The sequence below is a fragment of the Urocitellus parryii genome, chromosome 10 (genome assembly GCF_045843805.1).
Source record: "Urocitellus parryii isolate mUroPar1 chromosome 10, mUroPar1.hap1, whole genome shotgun sequence".
Lineage (NCBI taxonomy): Eukaryota > Metazoa > Chordata > Mammalia > Rodentia > Sciuridae > Urocitellus > Urocitellus parryii.
In genome coordinates, this window is record NC_135540.1 from 141,634,224 (window position 1) to 141,659,956 (window position 25,733).

The following is a 25,733-nucleotide window of genomic DNA, read 5'->3' on the forward strand; positions in this document are numbered from 1 at the left end:
GGATTGCAACCGAGGGCCGCCCGGCTCTGCCTTCCTCCTGGGCTGGCCCCCTGGCCGGACCTTGTGCAGACGTGGGCCCCGTGACAGCTCATGGCCCCCTCAAGTGGCCTTGGCGAAGCTCGGGGGCATTTCTCCAGCTGCTCCAGCGGCGGCCGGTGGTCTTGGCTCTGATCACAGGTAGAAAGGGGAGGAGGCTGGCTGTCCTCTCCACCCAGGAGGCCGCCGCGGCGCCTCTGGAAAGCCTGACACACAGGAGCTGCGGTGTCTTCGCGGCCTTCCTTCCGCTGCTCAGTTAAGGGCAGATAAATGAGCGACGTCCCCTGATCTAATCCTACCACTTAACGCAGCCGCCCTGATATCAGACAACCTCCCAACACAGCAGCTCTGGAGAATTGGCCACCGCATTCCGCCCGGGAAACCAGGCTCCCCGCTGCCACAGAGTGTCCTGGGACAGCCCAACTAAACACAGTCACACCAGGCTCCTCCGGAGCCCGGCTGAGGCCCTTCCAGAACCCAGATCACCAGTAGTTACCCACGTAGAGGCTGGCGGCCCCCACGACACAGGGTGCGGACCCCAAGTCCACACGGCAAGGCCCTGAGGCCCGGCGAGGAGTGATCTGCACACGTCCTGAAGTATGTCTCCCTCTTCAGTGAGCGCCACCGGGCCGCGACTTCCAAGTCACCTATGGTAGAAGGAAAGGCGTGCTCTGGCTCGGGTCACAGGGGTTCTTGGGGACGCTCTCCAGGACAGCAGTTAGGACTGACCAGGCCTCTCTGGCCTCAGTTAGTGGATGTTTCACAGATTATGTTGGTTGGGTCAAGTTGTCTCCACGCAGAGGGGTGGGTGGCCTTGGGCTGCTCATTGTCCCCTCCAGGCTCCTGTTTCTCTGCGTGGCACCATGTCTCCCAGTGCTCCCTGTCATGAAGGGAAGACGAGGACACGTTTGTCTGGTTCTCAGCCTGGGAGCTGAATCGGTGCGGACATGTCCTGGGGGACACCAGGGCAGATCAGGATTGCTGGGGCAGCGTGGCCAGCGCCTACCCTGAGCGCCAGGCTCGAGGAGCACAGCCCGCTGCTCCCGGGTTCCCAGGTCCCTCCCCAGGGCGGCTTCAGTGCAGGGATGGAGAGGAGGACTGGGGGAGAGGGGGAGGAGACCACCCAGTTACAGTGCAAGGACCCGGCGGTCGGGTGGTAAAGTCCGGATTAGAAAGAGGTTCCTGCCCACGGAGCTTCCGTGGCCTCTGCTCACCAGCACGCCGCTCCTGGGAACAACTTAGTGGCGTCTCTCTGATGACAGATTTGACACATTGTATAAAAAATATCCACTGACGAAAATGCATTTATTCATTCCACAAAGAGCCAAGGGCTTCTCCCGCTGGGCAGTGCCGAGCAGCTGGCAAGAAGCCAGGGCGTCTCGGACAAAAGAGACTTGGTTCGAGGGCCTGGCCAGGACGTCCAGCGTACCTGGCCTTCCAGCCTGGCTCACAGGCACACCTGCACCCACGCACCTTTATGTGGAGTGTGTGTGTGTGTGTGTGTGTGTACACACACTTTACCTGTGTGACACACACACACTTACCTATGTGACACACACACACACCCTTTACCTGTGTGACACACACACCCTTTACCTATGTGACTCAGTCATCTACCTGTTAAATCCCAGAACACACGGCCTCTGGAATCATTGCCCCGGGCATCTGTGTGCCGGGGTCTGAGCCCCAGGAGGGCACGCTCACTGGGTCCCACGCGTCTCACAGCCTGGGTGTCCAGTGCAAGTGCTCTGACTTGGTGCAGCTCCACCTGGTGCTGGGTGACAGCTGCCCTGTGGGCACACTTCCTCCAGCCTTCCTTCTCAGCGGCTCACCTGCCCCTCAGCGGGGCACTATCCTGCTGAGCACCACCGCCTGTGAGTGGCCCTGCTCTGGGTGCCTGGGCATCACCCACGGGCCCCTGACGTGGGTCTGCGTGGATCCGGAGGAGTTCTAAAAGTGGGTGTGCAGTCGCGCTGCGTGGCGAGGGCCCCTCCTGTGCCCAGAGCTTGGCAGCCTTGGAGAGTGTCTCCAGGACCCAGGCTGGGGTGGGTGCGCCCTGCCTGGACGCGTATTCACCTTTGGTCAAGTGCATGGGGGGGCTCTTTTCCGGGGGTTGCTGGTGCCTGTGGGGCCACGGGAGCCGACCTGGTGGACCTCCCTGGACCTGGTAGGTCAGAGTCCTTGGTCCTCCACCACCAGGGCTTTCTCAGAGCCCGCTGTCCAGGAAGGCTGGGCACGGGGACCAGAAGCTTCCCTGTGCAGTGCAGGGAGGACTGGCGTGAGGTCGGAGGTCAATGTCCTGGGACGGAGGCTGGAGACCTGCAGGGACCTGGGCCGCCCAGAGCCGCTGAGGACGGGGTTTCTCCCCCTCCTGCCCAGGAGGCTGTGTGGTCTGTGAGTCCCCCTGGGTTTCAGCTGGGCCTTGGGGCAGGGGCAGCCTGAGCCCCGGCCCACACAGCTCGGCACAAACAGCCCCCAAGTGCTGGCCGCGGGTGAGGCTCAGAGACATCAGTCGTGCAGTGGACAGCGCTAAAGCGCCTACTGCAGGCACCAGGGCCTGGGCTCAGCACCGAGTGAGACGCCCATGTCCCCTGTGGTGTGGCCTTGTGGGAAGACGCCCAGCAAGTGGGAGGTCAGGGAAGAACGGGTCTGGAGCGTCCCCGTGGGTGGTGGAAGGTTCTGGAGGCGGACGTGGTGAGGCTGTGATGTAAAAGGACATTTTCAGAGTGTCCACAGTCAGCGTTGACACAGCACGAGAGCAGGGTCGGGGTTCAGGGTGGGCTGGGGGCTCTGGGCTGCTGCAGAGTGGGAAGGACGGCGCTGGACGGCTCTCTCCCAGCTGTACTGAGGTGGTAAGTGGCTACGGTGATGGGCATGTCAGGGGTCGTCATGTGCACATGCCACATTGCCCGTGTGTGTCCTGTTGTGCCCTAAAAATGTGCACTAGTCTGATTTGTTGGTGAAAATCAGTATGAATTTAGAAGTTAACATAAAAATATAACATTGTTAATATGACTTAGGGACAAGGAGCCGGGCACACCCCTCCAGGCAGAGGCCTCTGGGGCCAGACCCACAGAGTGACCGGGTTGACACCAGCCGGAGAGGCCCAGGTACGGCCGAGGGCTGCGGTGGAGGAAGCGGGAGCCTGCGGGCCCTCTGCCCCCTGCGGTCCTGCCAGGCCCCTCTTGAGGTCACCTGCCCACCCCCAGCCTGTTTCTCTCCTCACTTCACGACCCCTGCTCCAAACAGCTACGAAGGCCCATTCTAGATGACCTCGCTGGTGGGCTGGTCCACTCCCAGGACCCAGCCACGTGTCTGTGCACCTCACCCCCAAAGCCTGCCTCCTCTCTGAACCCCTCCTGTCCCTGGGTGCGCCTCAGGATCTCAGCAGCTCCGCCCGACCTCACGGTCGTCTCCCCAAACTGGCCCTGCCCAGTCCCCATCCCTGTGAGAGCAGGGCCACACACCCTCTGTCCACGCCAGCAGCTGAGCAGTTCCTGCACTTCCTGTTGCATTTCTTCCCCCACCCAAAGCCGCCAGACTGCTCTGAAGTGCCCAGGCCCTGCCCTCTGCTGCCCAGTCCACTGCCTCTGCCTAGGCCAGGTCCTGAGGGCTCCTGGGCCCTAACTGCCCCCAGCCTCTGGTGTGTCCAAGGCCGTGCACAAGCACGCAGGCCGTGTGTCCTGAGGGTGAGGGGAGCAGATGGTCATCCTGGGGCAGCCCCCTCCTGCAACATGAGTGGCCACCCAAACTTGCTGACCGTCCCAGTGGGACTCTCCAGGGCCAGGAGCAAGCACTGGGTGGGGGAGCTGTCCTGGCTCACCACAGCTCACCTGGCAGGGACGGGACCCTGGGAGGTGGGGGCGGAGGCTCTGTGTCGGTTTGCTTCCAGGGTCTTCCCCTCTGGGCATCAGGGCCAAGTTCTCTGGACCCTACAGGAATTGGGTTTTCAACAGACAGGTGACTCAGGGCACCCCATCATGGGGCCAGGGACTCTTTGGGCCTAAAGTTGGTGAAGGGCGAAGGAGCCAAGTCCCGGGGTGGGATTCTGGAGGGAGTGGACCCTCTGAGGAGCCCGCAGCAGAGTCTGGCAGAGCCAGGGCGGTTTCTGCCATCTGCCGGGTGTCTTCAGGTTTTGATTTTTTTTAGTGTGGAGAGTCGCTGTAGTCACCACAGGCAGAATGGGACCTCGGCCCCACCTTTGGAGGAGGTGGTGGGAAGCCTTGTGGACCGGGGTGGTGACTCGTCAGCTCCTCAGGACACAGTGGCTCTGACAGCAGGTCCTAGCCAGGGTCCAGATGGGAACAGGCTGACACAGGCCAATCCAAGGCAGAACAGGGCATGGGGGCTCCGGGTCAGACGCGGGGGAGGGAGCCCAGCGCAGGCCCACAGGTGAGCCATGGAGGAGGCTTGGCCCCAGCTGGGCAGGCGGTGTGCTGCCCACAGGCGCTCAGCCACTCTGGCCTCCGCTTCCCCGTCTGAGCAGGGGGGACGGCCAAGCCTCCCCAGCAGGCGCACCTGAGTGCACAGCAAAACACAGGACGCGCTGCCTCCCCTCCCGCGATGGCGGCGGGCCCCACACTGTCCAGCCTTTTCTGGGGCCCACACTACAAGTGGACTGGCCGTCGTGAAATGAGCCTGTGGAATGTCTCTCTGGAGTGCTTGGCTGGGTCCCTCTGATTTCCAACGCCCAGCCGTGTGGGCCCCGGAACCTGGTGCAGGTACCATCTGTCTCCCCAGAATAGTAAGCAGTAAAAATACCCCCTTTAAAATAGAGCCTGCTTCCCAACTCGGAGGAACAATCTGCCAGCCTCTGCCTGGCGGCTGGTTGGTGTCTTCCTGGGCTCCTCAGCCCACCCGCTGCCCCCCCCCCAACACTCCTGCTTGCTCTTCCAACTGTGAGGCCCAAAATAGCTCCGAGCCGATGGCTGGCGCCCGGCCAGCCGTTCTTTTCTTCCTCTCACCTCGGGGTCCCCCTGGCAGAGCCCTGGGCCTGCGGGGGGGATGGGCAGGGCAGACACAGGCTGTGATGGAGAGCCCACCCTGCGCCGCAGCCCTGGTGTGCACCGAGGTTCCCAGACCCATTTACGGGGTCTTAGCACCCACCTCGTGCCAGGCCCTGCGCACAGGGGAGGCAGGAGGCCCCCAGAATGCCTACGGTGCTGTCCGGGGGTGGACGTCTGCCCGCTGTGAGCAGCCGGGAGGGAGATAAAGAGAGGCGCGGGGCTGAGGGAGTGGGCCGCAGCGGCTGGCGGGTGGAGTGGGCGGTGGGGTGAAGTTGCAGGGTGGACACCGAGTCCAGCCAGCAGGGGCCAGCCTTGCCCTGTCGGCCCCCCGTGCGGCCGGGTGTTGTACCCCAAGGCTCTGGGACCTGCCACACCGGGGGACCCTGGCAGCGTCACTTTGGACTGGATGTCCACGTCCTTCTTTCACCTCTGGGCCTGCCTGTCACCCGGGTGTGAGCAGTAGGCTGGCTGTCCCTTCCTGGCCCTCTGTGAGACCAAAGGGAGTCCCATGCAGCCCAGGGACGCCAGTGTCCCAGGACTCAGTGAATGGAGGCCGGGGGTGGAGCTGCCCGGCTGCCCGCCCAGGTGCTGGCCACTCACAGGGCGTGTCCTGGCACCACAGAGCAGGCCTGCTGCGGCGTCCCTGTAGGAGGCCTTGGAGAGCAGAGTGCTCCTGGTGCCTGGGCCCCTCCTAAGGGTGTCACCACCTGTCACTGCAGCCACTGCAGTGACGCACAGAGTGGAAATGGCAGGTGGAAGGACATCCCCAGTCTGACTAAGCCACCAAAGCCCCAGCCGGGGCCCAGGCCTGCAGGCCACCTTGGGGGCCCATGTCTACTAAGCCACGTGGACATGAGGGAATGTAGAGCAGGTGACAACCTCCCATGTGCTGTAGAACTGTCCTGTGGCCACCTCTCCAGAGCCCCGCAGCTGGGAACTCCTGTCCCCTGGCCTGGAGGCTGACGTCCAGGGCACAGTGTGAGCAAGCCAGCTCCTCTGGAGGCTCACAGGACTGTCCACTCTCTGCTTTTCCTGGTGTCCTGGGCAGTCCATGGGCATCCAGGACTCAGAGGTGCACCCCTCTCATATCAGTGTCCATCTGGTCATCTTAGGAGGACACCGGTCATTGGCCTGGCCACCCTGACTCAGGAGGGTCTTGACTGAGCTCATAACCACATTGCCAATGGGGTCACGTTCCCAGGTGTGGGGTCAGGGCACGGGCGTCCTTCCAGGGGACACGCTGGACCCACCGTGGCCCTCTTGCCATCAGAACCCGGCCCCCCTCAGCCCCTCGCCCCCGTCAGTGTCCCCTGTGTCCGTCACGCCCTCCCGTCCACCCCCGGCTCTCCGCTCCCTCCAGGCCCCGGGTCAGCCGTACACGGTGACACGCCCGCTGGCTCGGCTCCCCCTGAGCTGGGGTCTCCTTTGTGGCAGAGGTCCACGGTCCAGCCTCAGTGTCGTGGCAGGGCCAGCGCTGGGCACAGGGTGGGCACCAGGGTTCTGCGTGGGGAGGCCGTGCTGGCCGGAGGCTCACGCTGCCCTGTGTTGCAGATCATCCTGGTGAGCTCCTCGCTCAGCGACCGCGAGCAGAGCCTCTTCCTGAGCACCGACGAGGGCGCCACCTTCCAGAAGCAGCCGATCGCCTTCCTGGTGGAGACCCTCATCTTCCACCCCAAGGAGGAGGACAAGGTCCTCGCCTACACCAAGGAGAGCAAGGTAAGGGGGCACAGGGGCGCGAGCAGTCCACGGGGCAGGGACACCTGCCGCAGGCCCATGGGTGGGGCACCCTATTGGATAAATGTCAGCTCAGAAGCACCCTTCTGACTCGGTGGGACTCAGACACCTAGGCTGGTGCAGGGGGAGCCTCCCCGGGGTTTCGAGGCCCAGACTCTAGTCACAGGTGTGTGGCCCGTGTCGGCGTGGGGAGTGTCAGTAGGGGAGTGACAGCTGCCTGACTGTTGTGGGGACTAAGGAAGGTGGAGGTGAGCGGGCACTGGGCACAGAGGCCTGGGGAGGGGTCAGTCGGTCACAGCTGGCCACCACATTGTTGCACTCTGTCTCTCCCCACACACTAGCCATTAGGGCCTTCCCTTACTTCCAGAATGCTCCGCACACCTCCTGTGCCAGGTCTTGCTGGCCCTTTCCCTCTGCCTGGGATGAGTGTCCACCTTCACCAACAGGAGCCAGGTGTCCCACAAGGCAGGGCAGCATCCGCTCCTTGGGAGCCTTGTCCTCCAGGCCCTGCCGGGAACCAGGGCGCCTCCCCACGGCAGGGAGCGTGGCTTACCTGTCCAGCCCTTCCCAGGACCTGGGGGCTGGCCCGGGGGTGGGAGAGCCCCTGCCAGTGCGGGCAGAGCCGGCCCACCCAGCTCCTGGAGGCCGTGCGGGGAGAGGTCACTGGGCGGGAAAGGCCCCAGAGGAGGAGCCAGGGCTGGGGAGGAGGCCCTGGTCAGCTTCCTGCAGCCACTGTGACCAGTGACCAGAGGCTGTCTGGCTCAGCGTAACTGTGACAAAACCGGCCTCTCCCAGTGTGAAGTCAGACCCACTGCACTGAAATCCAGGTGCCACAGGGCCGTGTCCTCTGGACTCCAGGGAGAACCTGGCCTGGCCTTTGCTGGTCCCCGAGGCTGCCAAGCTCCGCCTTCTAGCTGCGGATGCCACTCTCAGGGACAGCATCTTCAAACCTCCCTGCTCCATCTGCACAACACCCACTGTGTGTGCACGTGTGTGTGCGCGTGTGCGTGTGCACACGTGTGTGCAGGTGTGTGTGTGGGAGATGTCTCCTGCCATCCCTCGTTCACATGGAGCCCCGTCCCGGCAGCCTAAGGTCATCTCTGCATCTTAATAATCACAGCTGCAAAGTCCCGTTTGCCCTGTAAGGTACAGTCCAGGTTCTAGGGATTAGGACTTGGCTTCCGTGAAGCCACTTTTGGCTTCTTGTCATGTCCGAGTGCAGTCATGGGGAAGGTGGCAGGAGGGGCCTTGTCCTGGTTACAGTAACACAACCCCCGCCAACTGTGGCTGGACGGTCAGGACAGGAGGAATGTTGTCCCAGCCCCTCTCTTCCTTCCCACCAGTCTTCTGCTGGGGCCACTCGTGGGTGACTCAACCAGATATCAGAGAGAGGAAGTGCTGCCCCTGAGCAGGCCAGGCCCCCACCAGCAAAAGGAGGAAAGGGCAGCAGGGGTCTGGGGGGCAGGTGGAGGCCACTCAGGGCAGCAGCCTCCCTTTGCAACCTGTGCCCCCACCTGCCTGCCCTCTGGGGTCCTGTGGATGGAGGAAGGGAGAGAGGGAGGGTTGAATGGTGGGTGGGTGGGTGGATGGGTAGATGGACGGTTGGATGCGTGGATGGAAGGATGGGTGGATAGGTAGGTGGATGGGTAGATGGATGAATGAGTGAATGAATGGATAGGTGGGTGGGTGGATGGACAGTTGGATGGGTGGATGGAAGGATGGGTGGATAGGTGGGTGGATGGGTAGATGGATGAATGAGTGAATGGATGGGTAGGTGAGTGGATGGGTGGATGGAGGGATGGATGGATGGATGGGTGGATGGAGGGATGGATGGATGGATGGGTGGATGGATGGATAGATGGAGGGATGGAAGGATGAGTGGGTGGGTGGGTGGATGGATGTAGATTCATGAGTGGGTTGTGATGGGAAGGTGGTAGACAGCTGGAGTACACCTGGATGAGGTGGTGAATATGTGGGTGGATGAGTGGGTCAGGGTGGATGGGTGGGTGGTGTAGCGTTGGCTGGACGGGTGCATGGGTGTATGAGTGGGAGGGAGATAGATGAATGAATGAACTGGTGGAGGTCCGTTAGATAAAAGACAGATGGCTGCCAGGAGGGATCAGCCAGGGCAGAGACCTGCTTAGAGAGGCTCCTGGCTGGACTGAGCCCCGCTGTCGGCAGGGCCTGGTCTCCTTGCCAAGGTCTGGAGTCCCACATCCCCTGGCCTTGGGGCTGCCTCTGCTCCCAGCACCTTGCTCGGCCGGCGTGTGCTTGTGGGTGTTAACAGCGCGACTTGGCCTCCCCCGTAATCGGAGCCGAGCACCACCACGGAGACTCATTTTCCTGCGTCGCGATGGCTCTTTAATTTATGGTGCCCTGAAAAATTAATGGAGCTGAAATCTTGCTTCTTTTCCTTGGCTCTTTTCTGTGAGCAAGGAAAGAAAAAGGGAGTAAAGAGGCTTCTTTAAGGTTGTAAAGGAACGAGAAATCGGTGGGAATTAATAACAATGACAGCAAGGCTTGAGGTTTGGGGACTTTATGGGTTTTAAAGATCTCTAATTCCCAAGAAGCCCGGCAGAGCCGGGGACAACGCCAGGCCTGGATGCCAACAATCTGGTGCACAGGCAGGTGCCTGCTGCCACATGCCGAGTGACACACCCGCCGGCCCAGTGGCTGCTTGTGGGCAGAGCCGTGGGCCCCGGAGCTGGACGCACGCTGCTGGCTGGTCCAGCCTGTGGTGTGGCTGGGATCCGCTGGGCTGTGGGGTTGGTGGACGTGGCTCCTGGGCACAGGGTCTTGCTCCCCTGACCCTCCCTGGGCTCGCGCTCTCTTCACGATGGGCACAGGCATCCTCTGTGTGCTGGCTTGGACCTGTTGCACACGGTGTGGATCAAAGTGCGTCACATGCGGAGCCCAGAGTCAGCAGGGTGGGCAGGTGGGCACTGACGGGAGCCCCTTCCTCCCCTGTGTCCTCCCCCTCACTCTGGCTGACCCCACCTCCCACCCCTCTCAGACCCTCACTGTGTCACTTTGATGGGGCCTGGACAGGCTTCCTTGGGGACAGCCCGATGTGGTCTTCTTCCCAGACTTGGGAAACTCGGAAGGCTGCTGGGGTCGGGGGTAGGCCTGGCCCGCCCTTCCTGGGCCAGCTCTCCGTGACGCTGGCACGTGTGGCCCTCAGGTGCTCCCTATGCTGGCGCCTTGGCCGCCTGTGGGCAGAGCTGTGGGCACGGGAGCCTGGCACACTTAAGCTGGACTTTACACCTTGGGGTTTTCCCTCCCTTCCCAGCACCGAGATGTTGGTTTCCTTCCAGACTCAGAGGAGCCAGCAAGGCTAGGGGTGGGAGGTCAGGGAGGACTCGCTGGGGGACACTGCCCGGGGCTCAGGTGCGTCCCTTCTAGGGCAGTTCCAGAGCATAAAGGGGACCGTGGGGGAAGGGGGGTGAGAGGACACTGCTGTGCCCCAGCCCTGGCAGGGTCCGCGGGCGTCCGGGGGTGAGAGGACACTGCTGTGCCGCAGCCCTGGCAGGGTCCGCGGGCGTCCGGGGGTGAGAGGACACTGCTGTGCCCCAGCCCTGGCAGGGTCCGCGGGCGTCCGGGGGTGAGAGGACACTGCTGTGCCCCAGCCCTGGCAGGGTCCGCGGGCGTCCGGGGGTGAGAGGACACTGCTGTGCCCCAGCCCTGGCAGGGTCCGCGGGCGTCTGGGGGTGAGAGGACACTGCTGTGCCCCAGCCCTGGCAGGATCCGCGGGCGTCCGGGGGTGAGAGGACACTGCTGTGCCGCAGCCCTGGCAGGGTCCGCGGGCATCTGGTCAAGCCAAGGCCGGTGCCAAGGGGCAGCCCTTGTGATGTGGGGTGAGAGGCCAGACGTCTCGCTGGGCACTGACGGGTGGGCACCGGGCTGCTGGCAGGGACTCAGGGTCAGCAGAGTCTGCAGCCCTCTCTGACCCCAGCCTTCGGGACCCCGTCGCAACGCGACTTCTCCCCGGTGATAGAACGATTCTGCTCATTTCGCTCTGGCCGCTGGCCTCTGCTGGGGCTCCACAGGGGCAGGGTGTCACTCGGGGTGTCTGAGCAGAGAGGGGCTCCAGTGGGCAGCGGCGGGCGCTCTCTAAAGGTTGGTGGAGCGGATGGGGCTTCAGTCTGGGCCCTCAAGGGTCTCCCAGGAGCTGCAGCCTGGGCACCCCGGGACCTTCGGCCTCTGCCTGTCAGGAAGGTGGGCAGCAGGAGCCCCTGGACTTCCAACGTCATGAACGCAGGGCTGGGGCTGAGATCCAGCCAGCCCACGTGGCCACTGCCCCTGCCCCTGCAGCCCAGCCAGACTCGGGCCCAGAGCCAGCCCCACTCACCCCACGGCCTCTGCCCTCCCCTGCTGCCCCCAGAGAAGCCCAGGGCAGGAAAGGCCTCATCCCACTGCGGCATCGTGGGGGCGTCCCCAACCTGGTCTCCAACAACCAGGGAGTCCAAGCGCTGAGGGGCTGGCGGCTTCCCGCTGTGCAGGGTGACGGGGTCCGAGTGCTGCCAGCCGTGTCCAGCCCCCGGGAGCGCCCGGGCCTCTGTGTGCACCGCCTGCCGACCCTGCCCTCTCTGCCCTCCGCCTTCTGGCCTCCACACGGCAGGTGCTGCCACACAGCACCTCCTGCTTCCTGCGCCCCGCGGACGGGAGCTGTGCAGCGGGGCTGTGGGGACTGTGATGTCCCCGGGGCTTATCCCTGTTTATTGCTGGTGTTTGCCGTTTATTAAGCAGAAAGTTCTATTTCTGAAGCAGTGGACGGTGGATTGTGAAATCATCTCCCGTGAGACTGAATTGGAAATGCTCCATAAAGTCCCTGGGGGACATCAGAGACAGGAGCAAAGGCGGTGACGACAGTGACGATGGCTTCGTTGACACGGAGGCTCTGTCACGGGCTCCCAGGGACGATGCTGTGGACTGGTACTTGGTCCACCGACTGCGGCTGTGAGCAGGGCTCTCCTGGTTTACAGATGGGTAAACTGAGGCACAAAGGGCCTGAGCCATGCAGCCGACCAGAGGGCGGGCTCGGGTGACCGGTCACCTTCCTGGGCTGCCACTGATGGCTCTGCGAACAGGTCTGCCGGGCGGAGACCTCTACGCGACCTTGGGCAGCGGCCTGTTTCCCTGAGCCTGGGGTTCTGCATCCGCAGAGAGGGAGCCGTGCTCTGTGCGTGTGCGTGGGTGTGTGTGTGTATGTGCACACATGTGTGTGCGTGTCCGTTTGCGTGCGTGTGTTAAATGAGTAGCAGGTGACACATGTGCCTCAGCTCCTGGCCCCTCATGACCACGGCTGCTGCCAGGGGCTCACAGGCCCAGACAGCAGAAGATGTCCCCTGCCTGCTGTGGATATTGGCTGAGCTCTGCCTTGGGACAGGCCCGTTTGAAGGGACACAGGGGCTCCATGTCCTCGTGAGACTTACGCCTTCTATGTGCCAAAGGTGGTGGTTTCTCATCACGTGCCCTGAGCAGGGGTCAGCGCACAGAGGCCTGTCACCGTCCTGTGTGATGGCCAGTAGCCACCCACTGGCCTGTGTGCCTCCTCTGACCATGGCGCTCTTCCCAGAGTGAGATGGGTGACTGGTCTAGAGACAGCTCAGCCGGCAAGGCTGGCCCTTCACAGAGCAGGCTATGAGCTCCTGCCCTGGAGCCAAACGTGTCCACTCACCCAGAAAACACCCGTGCACCTGGCCATGAAGGCCCGGGCTCAGCTCTGTTTCCAGGGTGAGCAGAGCAGTGTGGAGCATGGGCAACGTGCCATGTGCAGAGAAGTGGGAAATGAAATGCCCCTCCTGGAAGAGAGCTTCCGAGGGGCGTGCTCTGACAGACCCAGGACCCTGGGAGGGGCCAGGACTGCAGAGGACCTGGTTCTGGTGGCGCTCGTACCAGGACTATGTCCTCCAAGGTCCGTGTGCTGAGCCCTGACCCCAGGACCTTGGTATGTGACTGGGTGTGGACCTCTTCACAGAGGTTGGTAAGGTAAAGCAAGGTCACTAGTGGGGAGCTTCATCCTGTCCTCATGAGAAGGGGAGACCAGGACAGACATACAGAGGGGCCACCATGTGCAGACCCGGGGAGGCTGCATCCACCCACCCAGGAGGGAGGAGCCTGCCCTGCCCACTTCTTGACCGTGGACTTCTGGCCTCCAGGACTGGGAGCGACTGTGTTGTCTGAGCCCAGCTCTGAGCTCTGTGGCACGGTGCTATGGCCGTCCCCTCAGACTGGCAGTGCAGCAGTGCAGAGAGCAGCCAGACGGAACCCTGGCTGTGGGGAGGCACCTGCATGCTCGAGACCTGGCTGCTTCCTTGTGGTCTCTCCCTCCATCAGAGGGGGGTTCCGTGGAAAGGGGCCCCGGCAGCCACTCAGCACCTGGACGACAGACCAGAGCGTCGGGTGGGGAGGAGGCTCCGCTGAAGGGCTGGGGTTACCTGGGTGGCGGAGAGAGGAAGGATGCTGTCCCAGGCAGAGGGATCACACGTGCAAAGGCCCAGAGGCCACCACGTGGGGCAGCAACTGGTTAGCATGGACGGCTGGGTGCAGGCAGGGTGATTGTGTGACAATCCATAGGGCATCTGGGGGCCACAGAGGGTTAGCTGAGCAATGACTCAGCCGCTCGGGAGGAAAGTCTTATGGCCATGGCTATTTTCTGCATGTGGCTCCAGAGTTAAAGAAGCAGGGCTTTGATTCCAGTGTCATTACCAGGGCAAAAGCACTCAGTTAGGACAGGCTGGAGGGGCTGCCTCCCCAGGAGCTTATGGTGACGTCCTGGGGGCCAGGGCCGTCCCCATCCCTGCCCCCAGGGCACGGAACCCAGGACCATGTCACTTTCTTGCCCCTTCCACTCCTCCCAGGGCCTGCCCCATCCCTAAACAGGCCTCTCTGCCCTTTGCCTCCCGTCCGCCAGGCCAGGACAGAGGACTCCCTGCCTCCATCCCTGGCCATGCCTCCTGGCCACGCCCTCCCACCCTGGTCTCACCCGCCTCGGCTGGGGGTGTTCGGCAGGGGCTGCAAAATCTGCAGGGTCCAGTGGGACGTGGGGAGGCCTGGACATGCAGGACACGCCGTCCCCCCTGCAGGCCTCTCCTGGCTTGGTGCTCTCCATGAGTGTTGAACCTCTGGCTCCCTCGCATGCCCGACATCTGCAGAGCAAGGCCCACCCAGGGTGCTGCCCCGTGACTGGGTGCTCAGGGCACCCAGCCATGACCTCCTGGGGTAGAGGCCAGCAGTGGTCACTAGGAGGAGACAGGAGCTGAGAATCTGTCCCCTGTAGGAGCAGGGCCTTGACTGGGAGGCCTAGCACGTGCCCTGCCATCCGTCAGCCTGACCCCTCAAGCTCAAACACCATGTGAGGGTCAAGTCCACAGCAGGAGAAGGTCGTGCCATCCACCCTGCAGGGTGGAGGCACCTGGACCAGGCCAGCAGCCTGCACAGAGCCCCAGCCCTGGCTCCCCTCCAGGCCCTGACCTCCTCCCACTCCTGAAGCCCTGGGCGCCGGCAGCGCGCCCCTCCACATGCCTTCCCCTCCCTCCTGCCCCCTCCTGCCCCCACCCCTCTTCTGTGAGTGCTATCAAAGCTCTCCTTGGTCAGCGGTCAGCGCACCTCCTCTGGGAGGGCTCCTGGGTTTCCACCTGGAGTCCTCACCCCTGGCTCCTGCAGGTGGCCTGGGCAGGAGCTGCTCTGTGTGGGGGCTGTCCCCACCCCCATGCACACTTCCTGTGTCTGTAGGATAGAGCCGACAGCACAGGGGCATCCTGCGGGCCACTCTCAGGCTGGCTGTCCCCACCCTGTCCCCGGCTCATTTCTGACGTCACGACCAAACTGTGATTTCTCTGTTTCTGCCTGAAGCTCTACGTGTCATCTGACCTGGGGAAGAAGTGGACGCTTCTGCAAGAGCGCGTGACCAAAGACCATGTGTTCTGGTGAGAGCCCTGTCCCCTGGGGCCCCTGCCCTGTCCCCACTGCACCTCCTCACCTGGGGGGCCTCCTGGCCTCTGCTCCTGAGGGCAGTGTGGCCCCGCTACAGGCCCAGGGCCTGGCATCCCTTGAGTCCTGTTTGCACCTGTGAACCAGCTGCCCAGCTCTGTGTGCCTGGGCGTCTCCCGGCCCTGGTTGTCCCCAGTGGAGAGGGTTATGATTTGCGTCTCCCTGGCCCAGAGCCTACACCCGTGGGCACCGCCTGGCTCCTCTGGCTCCTCTTCCTGACCATCCTAACAGCCCTGCTTGGGAGCTGCCGCGTAGCCTCCGGGGCCTGCGGGCCGCTGGGGCCTGCGCCTGGGCCCCAATCTCCTGCCAGGGCCCACAGCCCAGCTAGTGGCCCTGCTCGGCCTCTGTGGGGTGCCTAGGAGCCAGGTCAGCGTGCAGACCTGACCCAGAGGCGTGCCCACCCTGGCCTGCTGAAGAGCCACGTAGGGGAAGGGGACAGGGGACCTGCATTCAGGGCTCCAGCTGGCGAAGGCATTAGCTCCTGAGCTGCTCAGGGCCTCCGGGGCTCAGCCCGGGTCCTTGGCCCCAGCGAGGCTGCCCTGACGCTCTGGGAGGGTCTGCTGGAGGCAGAGCAGGCGCGGGCAGAACCAGCACTCACCCAGTCCCGGGCAGCTGACGGGAGCCCGCGCCCTCCTCTAGCCACGGCCACAGGCCCACATGCTCTCCTGATCTGACGCCTGTTGAGATGCACAGTCACCTCACGTAGTCCCACGTGTGGCTCTGCTGTGTGTGTGTGTACATCTCTGTGCCTGTCTGTGCATACGTGTGTCTGTGTGTGGTGTGTGTGCACATGTGTATATGTGCATGTATGTGCATCTGTGTGTACATGTGTGTGGTGTGTGTGCAAATGCGTGTGCATCTGTGTGCGTGTCTGTGCATGTCTATGCGTGCATGTGTGCCTGTGTGTGGCGTATGCACACGTGTACATGTGCATGTGTGTGCACCTGTGTATGCATCTGTGTGTGTGTGTGTGCGTGTGCTCTCATGCCCCTCCTCGGCTCAGACGTGCCCTGGCCTCCCAGCCAGGCCCACCCTGTCCCCAGCACAGAGCCCCGTGGAGCGTCCCCTTCCCTCCTGCCCCGTGGGTGGCTTCATGCTGATGGCAGTGGTGGAGACTCTCCTCCTGGCCTGCCGAGGACTGAACGGGACGGGCTCCTGCCTTGGTGCCCTTTGCTCTCTGGGGAGGTGATGCTGCCTGTCCATGCTGCCCAGGGAGGGCCTGGTTCCACCTCAGAAACCAGGGCTGGGCCATCAGTCACTGGCCTTGTCACTGAGGGCAACTCTTAGGAGCCAGAGCAGCTGTAGGAGGGGACCTATGTGCCCTGAGGGTGCCCAGGAGTAGGACCAGGGTCAGGAAGTAGGATTCTGAGCCACTACCCGCCCGGGGAGCTGGCAGGGCTCTGCAGCCCTGGGACCAGCCTGGGGCCGGGGCCAGGCTCTGGGGCACCCCAGCCCTGGCCTGGCTCGCAGAGACCTCTGGCCAGAGAGAGGAAGTGGCCCTCAGACGCTGGAAGGGAAATGGGAGACAGTTCAAACAGGCTCTGATCTCGGGCAAATCAAAGTGTCCTTCCCCAAGTTTCTCAGGTGGCTCAGGGTGACAGCAATCACGCCAGGCGCTGGGCGCGGGTTGGGGATCTCTGCTGGAGTGACAGGCATGCAGCCCCCTGTTGGACGGGGAGTCACTGTTTTGACAGCTGTTCCAAGGGCTCTTTGTCCTTGAACTGACGGCAGGAATCATCGAGGCCCGCGTTCTGCCTCAAGCCCGGGCTGTTAGCGCTCTGTGAGGTGCACACTAGCGAGCTCGAGGGGCACCTTGTGGACACAGCCCTCTGCCTCTGGCCCTCACCCTCCCTCGCCTCCCAGCTTTCCTGGAATGAAACCGTCATAGTGGCCTCCAGCAGGGCACCATCCTAGTCACGATGCCCTCGGTAGCGGCCACGGACCTTGGGTGCGATTGACCGTGGCCAGAGGTCACAGCTCTGACTCCTCTGCTGGGAGGTCACCCACAGCCCCTCACCAGATGCTTCTGTCTTCTCCCTCCTTGTCCCCAAGCTCACCCAGGGACAGGCTCGGCCTTCCTCTTCCTCAGCCCCAGTGCTGGCCCAGGTGGGGACAGAGCACCTCTGTCAGCAGAAAGAGGAAGTGGCAGGAGGGGGCGTCCCAGGGCTGCGTCTGGGGCTCTTGCAGCTCCTGCCCTCTCCTGCCCAGGAGCCATCTGTTCTAACAATGCTGCAGGACCAGGGCGGGGACCTTCCCAAGTTCCATCTTCAGGCACCTCGATGACGAGAGGGCCGCCAGGCCGTGCCTGTTCCCTGAGCCGGCCGGGCTCTGCCTGGGCCTTGTTCACAGCCAAGGGTCCTGGGTACCAGGCCTCAGGGCCGCTGTGTACTGTGCACTGGTCTGTGCAGAGGGACACGGGAGGGAGGGAAAGAGGAAACACCAGAGTCAGCACAGGAGATGCCAGAGAGCAGGAGTGTCCCCACCCCCCTCGACAGTGGTGGCCAGACTGAGGCGAAGCTCCTATCTGCGGCCAAGGACTCTGCTCCGGGAACCCTGTCTCCCCTCAGGGCCAGGGGACAGGTGCTGGCTCTCCTGGGCTTGGAATCCCCAGGACTCCAGGGTGCCCACCAGCTGCCATCGCAGCACCACATCCTGCCCATCAGACCCACGTGGGGCCCGCCCTGTGCACCTGGCTCCACTCAGGCCACCTGGTTGCCCCTGCTCCCTGGAGAGGTAGAGCCACGGGTCGGTGGTGCCACGCAGGCTGGGAGCAGCTGAGGTCTGAAGGGACGGCCACATGGGCTATCAGACATGGGCTATCAGTACCAGGGACGGCACTCTGTGGGGACAGGTCTGTCTCAGGGGCCGTGGGAGTGCTGCAGGGAAGGGAGCGACGGCCAGGAAGTGACCTCAGTTTGTCTTGGGCACGTGTCCTTGAGAGCGGGTGTGGCGGGTGGAAGGGGTTTGCACAGTGGGGCTGGCTGGACATCCAGGGCCAGCAGGACCGCGGCTCAGGCTCGAGTTTCCTGGGGGTCTTGGGAGGCAGAGGCTGAAGTGGGAGTGTGCACACAGCCGCCACGGAGGAGCTCAGTGTGGGAAACGCGGGCCTGGGCTCAGCTCCCTTCCTTCCCACTCACGCTCCCCCTGCTGGGCGGGTGCTGGGGACAGCATGGATTCCGACCCTGTCCTGGCTCCCTGGAGACCAGCAAGTGCCACCTGGGACGAGCCTCTGCTCCCCTTCTTTGGCCTCTTACAGGGCCCTGGGCGGTCAGCAGGCCCCCTGGATACCCATGAGAGCCGGGAGCCCGGCAGCTCAGGACTGGGGAGCGGAGGCCACGGCTGGTGTGGCTGTGTGCTCGGGCCCCCTCACAGGGGCGGGACCGGGCCCAAGAGGGAGCCCGGCCGTCTGAGCCCAGGATGGCACCTTGAGTGAACTAGCGCCCCAAGCCTCCCCCACCTCGGCTGGTTGCCCATAAAGCAGAGGCGACACCCCTGCTCCGTCTGTGAGGTCATGACTGTGAAGCACGTGGTTGGGGGCTGAGCGCAGGTGTTCGGGGGACGGCTCCTCCTCCCACTCCTTCTCGCCAGGGAAGGCACTTTGACACCCGTTAGGTGCCGTGCCAAATAGACTGCAGCCCCCAAGAGCCCGCTCCACCCTCTCTTGGATGAAGATTTGCTCTCATACCACAAGATGGGGGAGAGCTCCCCATCCCTGGCTGTGTGGCACGTGCCACTGCTCAGTGACAAACAGACTGCTTCCTGAGCCACACCACCACCAGCCCCGCCTCCGTGACCAGCAGACACGGTGTTTTGACAACCTCTGTCCCAAAGACTTTGAGCCTGGGAAGAATGTTCAGACATTTTTCCAGACTGTGACTGTTGAGGACAGGGAGACGCCAAGTAGGTCTTTATAGTTCCAGTCCTGACACAGAACCAGTAGTAGGTGCTCAGTAAATGGATGGACACATGTGTGGAATGGGTGGGTGGGTAACTGGATGGATGGATAAATGGGTGGATGGATGGGTGGATGAGTGGATGGGTCGATGGATAGATGGATGGATAGACTAGTGAATGGATGGGTAGATGAATGGATGGGTGGATAGATGAGTGGATGGATGTGTGAATGGATGGATGGATGGATGAATGGATGGATGGATGAATAGATGAATGGATGAGTGCATAGATGGGTGGGTGGACGGATGAGTGGATGGATGGATGGATGGGTGGGTGGATGGATGGATGGATAGATGAGTGGATGGATGTGTGAATGGATGGATGGATGGATGAGTGGATGGATGGATGAGTAGATGAATGGGTGGGTGGATGGATGAGTGGATAGATGGATAGATGAGTGGATGGATGGATGGATGGATGAGTGGATGGATGAGTGGATGGGTGGATGGATGGATGGATGAGTGGATGGATGGATGGATGAGTGGATGGATGGATGGATGAGTGGATGGATGGATGGATGGATGAGTGGATGGATGGATGGATGAGTGGATGGATGGATGGATGAGTGGATGGATGGATGGATGGATGAGTGGATGGATGGATGGATGAGTGGATGGATGGATGGATGGATGAGTGGATGGATGGATGGATGAGTGGATGGATGGGTGAGTGGATGGATGGATGAGTGGATGGATGGATGGATGAGTGGATGGGTGGATGGATGGGTGGATGGATGGATAGATGAGTGGATGGGTGGATGGATGAGTAGATGGATGGATGAGTGGATGGGTGGATGGATGAGTGGATGGATGGATGAGTGGATGGATGGATGAGTGGATGGATGGATGAGTGGATGGATGGATGAGTGGATGGATGGATGAGTGGATGGATAGATGAGTGGATGGGTGGATGGATGGGTGGATGGATGGATAGATGAGTGGATGGGTGGATGGATGAGTGGATGGATGGATGAGTGGATGGGTGGATGGATGAGTGGATGGATGGATGAGTGGATGGGTGGATGGATGGGTGGATGGATGGATGAGTGGATGGATGGATGAGTGGATGGGTGGATGGATGGGTGGATGGATGGATAGATGAGTGGATGGGTGGATGGATGGGTGGATGGATGGATGGATGAGTGGATGGGTGGATGGATGGGTGGATGGATGGATAGATGAGTGGATGGATGGATGGATGAGTGGATGGATGGATGGATGGGTGGATGGGTGGATGGATGAGTGGATGGATGGATGAGTGGATGGATGGATGAGTGGATGGATGGATGAGTGGATGGATGGATGAGTGGATGGGTGGATGGATGGGTGGATGGATGGATAGATGAGTGGATGGGTGGATGGATGGGTGGATGGATGGATGGATGAGTGGATGGGTGGATGGATGGGTGGATGGATGGATAGATGAGTGGATGGATGGATGGATGAGTGGATGGATGGATGGATGGGTGGATGGGTGGATGGATGGGTGGATGGATGGATGAGTGGATGGATGGATGAGTGGATGGATGGATGGATGAGTGGATGGATGGATGGATGAGTGGATGGGTGGATGGATGGGTGGATGGATGGATGAGTGGATGGATGGATGGATGAGTGGATGGATGGATGGATGAGTGATGGATGGATGGATGAGTGGATGGATGGATGGATGAGTGGATGGATGGATGGATGAGTGGATGGATGGATGGATGAGTGGGTGGATGGATGGGTGGATGGGTGGATGAGTGGATGGATGGATGGATGAGTGGATGGATGGATGGATGAGTGGATGGATGGATGAGTGGATGGATGGATAGATGAGTGGATGGGTGGATGGATGAGTGGATGGATGGATGAGTGGATGGGTGGATGGATGGGTGGAAGATAGACAGATGGGCCAATGGTTTTGTTAAATGTGGCCTCCCTGCTAGCCTTGCTTTCCTGGAGAGCAGAGGCTGTGACTGATTCACCTCTGAATCCTGAACCCCAACATAGAGAGTGCTCTGCAGGTTTTTATTAAGTACACACAATAGGTTGACAGGGAGTGGCTGGGGGCACGTGGCTTTCAGTAAACAGTGGTCCAGGGGCAGCCAGCAGATGTTGTTGAAGTGAGTGGAGAGGGGATGTTCCTTGCAGAGGGTTCGGCTGTGCTGGCCCTGGGCACCTGCCTTCCCTGCCCTACCTGGAGCTGAGAACCCAGGGGAGAGGTGCTGCCCGTGGCCAGCAGTCTCAGGGCCAGTGTGACTATGGGAGCAACCAGAGGAGAGTGCCCTGGGAGGGCAGCCTGTGAGAGCTCGGGGCAGGGCCCAGGGAAAGGGCAGGTGCGGGCCCTCCTGTCCTCTGTGGCCGCACCGCCCTATCTCCATGTGCGATGGAGGAGGTGGCGGGTCCTGGGCTATAGATCTTTCGTGATGAGCTGCTTGACTTGGGTTCGTGTTTCCACCTGCCTGAGCCTTGGAATTCTCATCTGTGAAATGGGTGTAACCAAGTGCCCAGGGCTGCTCTGCCCTGAGTGAGGTAGGTAACTAGAGCACCCAGGAGGGCCTGCACCTGAGGCTCTGCCCCAAGCACGCTGTCAGGACAGGTGATGGCCTGGCCCTGCCCCGGGGAAGCCCACTCTCCTCTGTCTCCCTGTCATTCATAGGAACATACCTGGGAGGGTGGACATGGGCTCAGGGAGGACACTGGCAGGAACCCCACACTGCTGTGTCACTGGTCTCCAACCCCAGGGCCTGGGTGGGCTGGCTCAGCAGGCCCACAGGCTCCTGGAGACAGCGCTGGAACAGCGCAAGAAGGCACAGGAGCTACCAGCCCTGTGTCACGCTGTCACACTCCGTGCAGAGGCAGAGTCTGAAGGGTCAGGGCCTCGTGGCCTGAGACAAGTGACAGAACCTCCCTGCCTCAGTAGGCTTCCTCATGATAGGTGCCTGGCCACACAGTCCAGCCTGGAGCTAACAGTCCAGGCCAGTGACATAGGCAGGCTGTCCTCCCGAGCCTGTGCCCCACAAGAGAATGGGGGCAGCCCCTGGGGCACCCCTGGGGGAGGGCTCAGTGACAGAGCAGAGCCGTGCGGGGCAGTGACCCAGAGTCGGGGCAAAGGGTCAGGGCAAATGGTCAGGCAGCGGCTCAGGCTGGGTCCTGGCTGGAGCCCAGGTGGCCTGTGGTGGCCCGTGGTGGCTGTGTGACCTCGGGCAAGCCACCGGCTCTTCTGCACTGCCCTACTTGTGAAGTGAGCATGGCAGCCCCAGCTGCTGTCTCCTGAGGTGGCCAGCAAGTCCCCCGTGAAGGAGGGTGAGCTTCGTAAACCGTCCTGTGAATGGGAGGGGGACAGAACACCCCACACCAGGCTCCCACAGGCAGAGGCCAGGCCTCGTCTGCCGCAGGAGCAGGAGGCCCTGGGGGAGGCACAGAGCCAGAGACCTCAGACCCAGGAGGGCCAAGAGGCAGTGGGGTGCGGGGATCTGGTGCTGGCCACCCTGATGCCATCTCACCTGTTCTTTTCCAGGGCTGTGTCTGGGGTGGACACCGACCCCAACCTGGTCCACATGGAAGCCCAGGACCTCAGTGGAGGTGAGGAGGAGGGGCGTGGCTGTAGGGGTCTCGGTGACCTGCCCCTGCTCAGCCCCAGCGGTGGCCCCGCAGGCCGACGGCGCCCTGTTATGAAGAGGCATGGTTTTAAATGTGCTTGTTTCCCGCTGGGGATCCACTGAAGCCAAGGAGCTCCGCTCCAGCGGAAAAATCTATTAAGAGGGTGATTTGTTCTGGCCCCTGAGCATCTACCTTCTGCTCACACTGTCCTGCCAGAGTGTGCCGAGCCTGCGGTGTGCGGGCTCCCCCTGCCCCAGCCAAGACAGGGGCCCGGCCGCCCAGCCCACTGGCCTCCTCCAGGGAGCCAGGGCCTCGCGTGCTGCTCTGTACCCCTCCAGGAGGAGCACTGAGAAGGGAACCACAGAGGGTCCTCGAGCCCAGGGTGTTTGAGCACCACTGAATGTTCTGGAACAACAGAGATGAGAGGACCATAGGTTGTACCTCTGTCCACCAAACGCAGATATGAACAGGACAGGCCCCTGCCTGGTGCGTGATGGCGCCAACAGGACGACCTTAGCAGCAGCAGGACCCACCTGGCGGGCAGCGGGGGCGGGCTGGGAGGGGGAGGGGGAGGTCAGGGCGTGAGGACGGGCCTGTGCTAGGTGCTTGCTGGCCGCGCCTGCCTGCTCACACCTGGCTCTCCCTTCTGCCGCTGGGCCTGTCCCTGTGCAGACTGGGCCAGGCCGTGTTCACCAGGGCAGGGCTGGTGGACAGCAGGGCAGCGGTCCCTGTGAGGACTGGGCCCCGAAGGTGGAGTCCCCATGAGACCCGGGGCAGGTGCCTCCCCGTCCTCAGCTCTCTGTGGGGCCCACCACGGAGCCGGGAGGTGGGCAGCAGTTATTGTGGGTCCCCTCTTGATAACCAAGTGGCCAAAGCTCAGAGGAGGCCTGGTTTGCCAGACAAGGTCATGGAGAATCCTCCCCCACTCCCGCCATCCTCTCTCGTCCTCTGGGGACTTCACCAAGCCCCAAACACCCTGGCCCCGTGCAGGTGGCACAAGGACACCACTCACAGCAGGGCGGGTTGTCCTTGTGACACCCAGCTGCCCACCAGGGAGAAAGAGGCCCACGTCCTAGAGGGGCCAGCCGTCCTGGCAGAGGGGCCACAGCAGCCAGCTGCACTTGAAGAGCCCCCGGGGTCGCCTGCCCCCACGCACCCCAAGACCCACTTGGCAAATGCCCCGCCCCGCCAGGCAGCCCTTCAGAGCCAGGCTCGCTGGACCTCGAGTCCCCCCTCCTGATCTCGCCCCCCCTCCCGCCAGCCTGGCCCACCAGAGGGCCACTCTGCACTCTCACGGCCCTCCCGCCTCCCCACCGTCCCCAAGGACCCACCCCCCACCACTCCTCTGTGCCTCACAGCACCCGGGGCCCTGCCTGGAGCTCCAGCTGGGGTTGTGGACCCCCGTGTCCCCGTAGACTGCTGAGTGCTCACGCCCTGCCCAGGGGCCAGGGCCACCCTGGGAGAACCTGCGCCAGCTCTGCCAATCCCCTTCCTGGCTGGACAGAAGGAGCCCAGTGCCCGTGTCACAACCGTGGTGACTTCGTGCCATGCTGCTCTCTCAGAGGAGCTCTCATCTCTACTTGCAAGGCCAGAGGCCCACAGGCGCCTCGCTCCCTGTGGGGGACTTCACTGGGCAGGCAGCACAGCAGGGCAGCGGGCACAGCAGGGCATCCCCTCCAACCCAGCAGCACCCTCACGGGGGCTTAGCTCAGGGGACACCAGGCCCAGGACAGCGAGGCCTGCCAGGGACGGGAAGAGCCGATGGGGGCGAGGGGGTGGGTGAGTGGGCACAGTGTGGGTGGCCTGGGACTGCCCCTGAGTCTGGCTCTCACTCCCCACCAAGTCCCTGCAGGCCAGCAGCCCTACAATCTGAGCTGGCCATGGGGCTGACAGGACATGGCCACCCTACAGCATGCTTGGTGGTTGGGTGGGGTCAGAGGCGCCCTTGTGCCTGCTCTGTGTCACTGTCCCAGCTGTGCATGGAGGCCCAGCCCTCCCTCTCTTCGTGGTTGTGGACGTAGGGTGTGGGTCTTCCTGGCCCAGAGAGAGCCAGCCCTGAATACTGTTCATGCCCCCCTGACACCGGGGCCGCAGGCAGGAGGTGTGCCCAAGGTGCTATGGCCTCCGTGTCCCTCCCTGGGCTGCAAGTTGGTGTGTCAGCCAAGTCCCACTCCTGGACCACCAGCTGGGAAGAGCGCCCCTCAGGCTGCAGGCTCCGAGGCTGTGAACCTGTGGAGCTCCCACACCTGGGCAGCTGAAGCCCAGACAGACGCAGGCGCCCGGCCTGGCCGCACTCAACGTGCCGCACGTAAACACCCGGGGAAGGCGGGGAGCTTTTGTTTTGAGTCGGGGATAAGCACACTCAGTGCCACACACTCCCGCCCCGCTGAGGTGTCAGGGCCTTTGGGAGGGTGGGGGCCCTGAAGGTCAGGGGCTGAGGGCCTGTTGCTACCCTGGTTGTCCCTACCCCTGGGCAACGGCTGGTCCCAGTGCTGAGACCTAATAGGCTCCTCTCAGCCCTCCTGGCCAGGGCGGCTGGGTGGGCAGCAGGTGTGACCCCAGGGCAGATCCTTGAAAATCCGAACCCACACACAGAACAGCCACAGCAGGGCGGGGTCGCCGGGCCAACGCTCGGTCGCTCGGTCGTCGCAGTCTGAATACTGGACACTTCATGGCCCTGGGTTGGCTCTCATCTCCTGCAGGTTTTCGCTACGTCACCTGCCAGATCCACAATTGCTCTGATAAGACACTAACAGCCCCGTTCACAGGCCCCATCGACCACAGCTCGCTGACCGTGCAGGACGATTACATCTTCTTTAAGGTGAGGCTGCTCCGGGCTCTGCAAGGTGGCGGTGGGCATGGAGGTGGTGGGACGCTCGGGAATGGGGTCATTTAGGGGAGAGGCCACAACACGGCTGCCTTCCTCCCAAGGGCTTCTCAGCAGGGCCACACCCACTGCCCCTGCCGCCTCCCGAGGCCCTAACTGCCAGTACCTGGGCTTGGGGCACTGCTGGTGCCACCCACCAGCTGCCCGCCGGAAGCCTCCCACCTCTGGCCCCAAACCCAAACCCATTCTGCCACTCGTTTCTTCAGTGACCCTGGGACACTCAGGGCTGCTCCTGGGCATTGCCCCTGACTGCCAGCCACCAGCTGTCCACACCCCAGTGACGAGGACTTGCTGCCTATGCCCCAGTGCCCTGAGTCACAGATGGGCCACCCTCAGCAACCACAAGGTCCGAGCCAGCTCAGAAACTCCAGTCGACTGGCCAGGCAGGGGGCTTCCCCAGGCCCATGTCCTCAGGCCAGCTGGCGCTGTCACCAGCTCACTCTGAGAGCCAGAGGCAGGTGCTCTGGCTGCGGTCACTGGTCCCATCTGCTCCCTGGGACCCTGTAAGCCTCCTGCTGAGAACAGCCTAGAAGGCCC

General features: G+C 62.6%; 1 protein-coding gene across 2 annotated transcripts in view; it reads left to right on the forward strand.

Moving 5' to 3' along the window:
* The window catches only part of Sorcs2 (sortilin related VPS10 domain containing receptor 2), a 337,661-nt gene that overhangs the window by 264,014 nt on the left and 47,914 nt on the right, over positions 1-25,733 (forward strand). For both annotated transcript variants that reach the window (XM_026395278.2, XM_026395277.2), the window contains exons 4-7: positions 6,594-6,758; positions 14,631-14,704; positions 22,227-22,291; positions 25,012-25,130. In XM_026395278.2, coding sequence (XP_026251063.1) covers positions 6,594-6,758; positions 14,631-14,704; positions 22,227-22,291; positions 25,012-25,130 — 423 coding nt within the window. The remainder of the gene's footprint in view (positions 1-6,593; positions 6,759-14,630; positions 14,705-22,226; positions 22,292-25,011; positions 25,131-25,733) is intronic.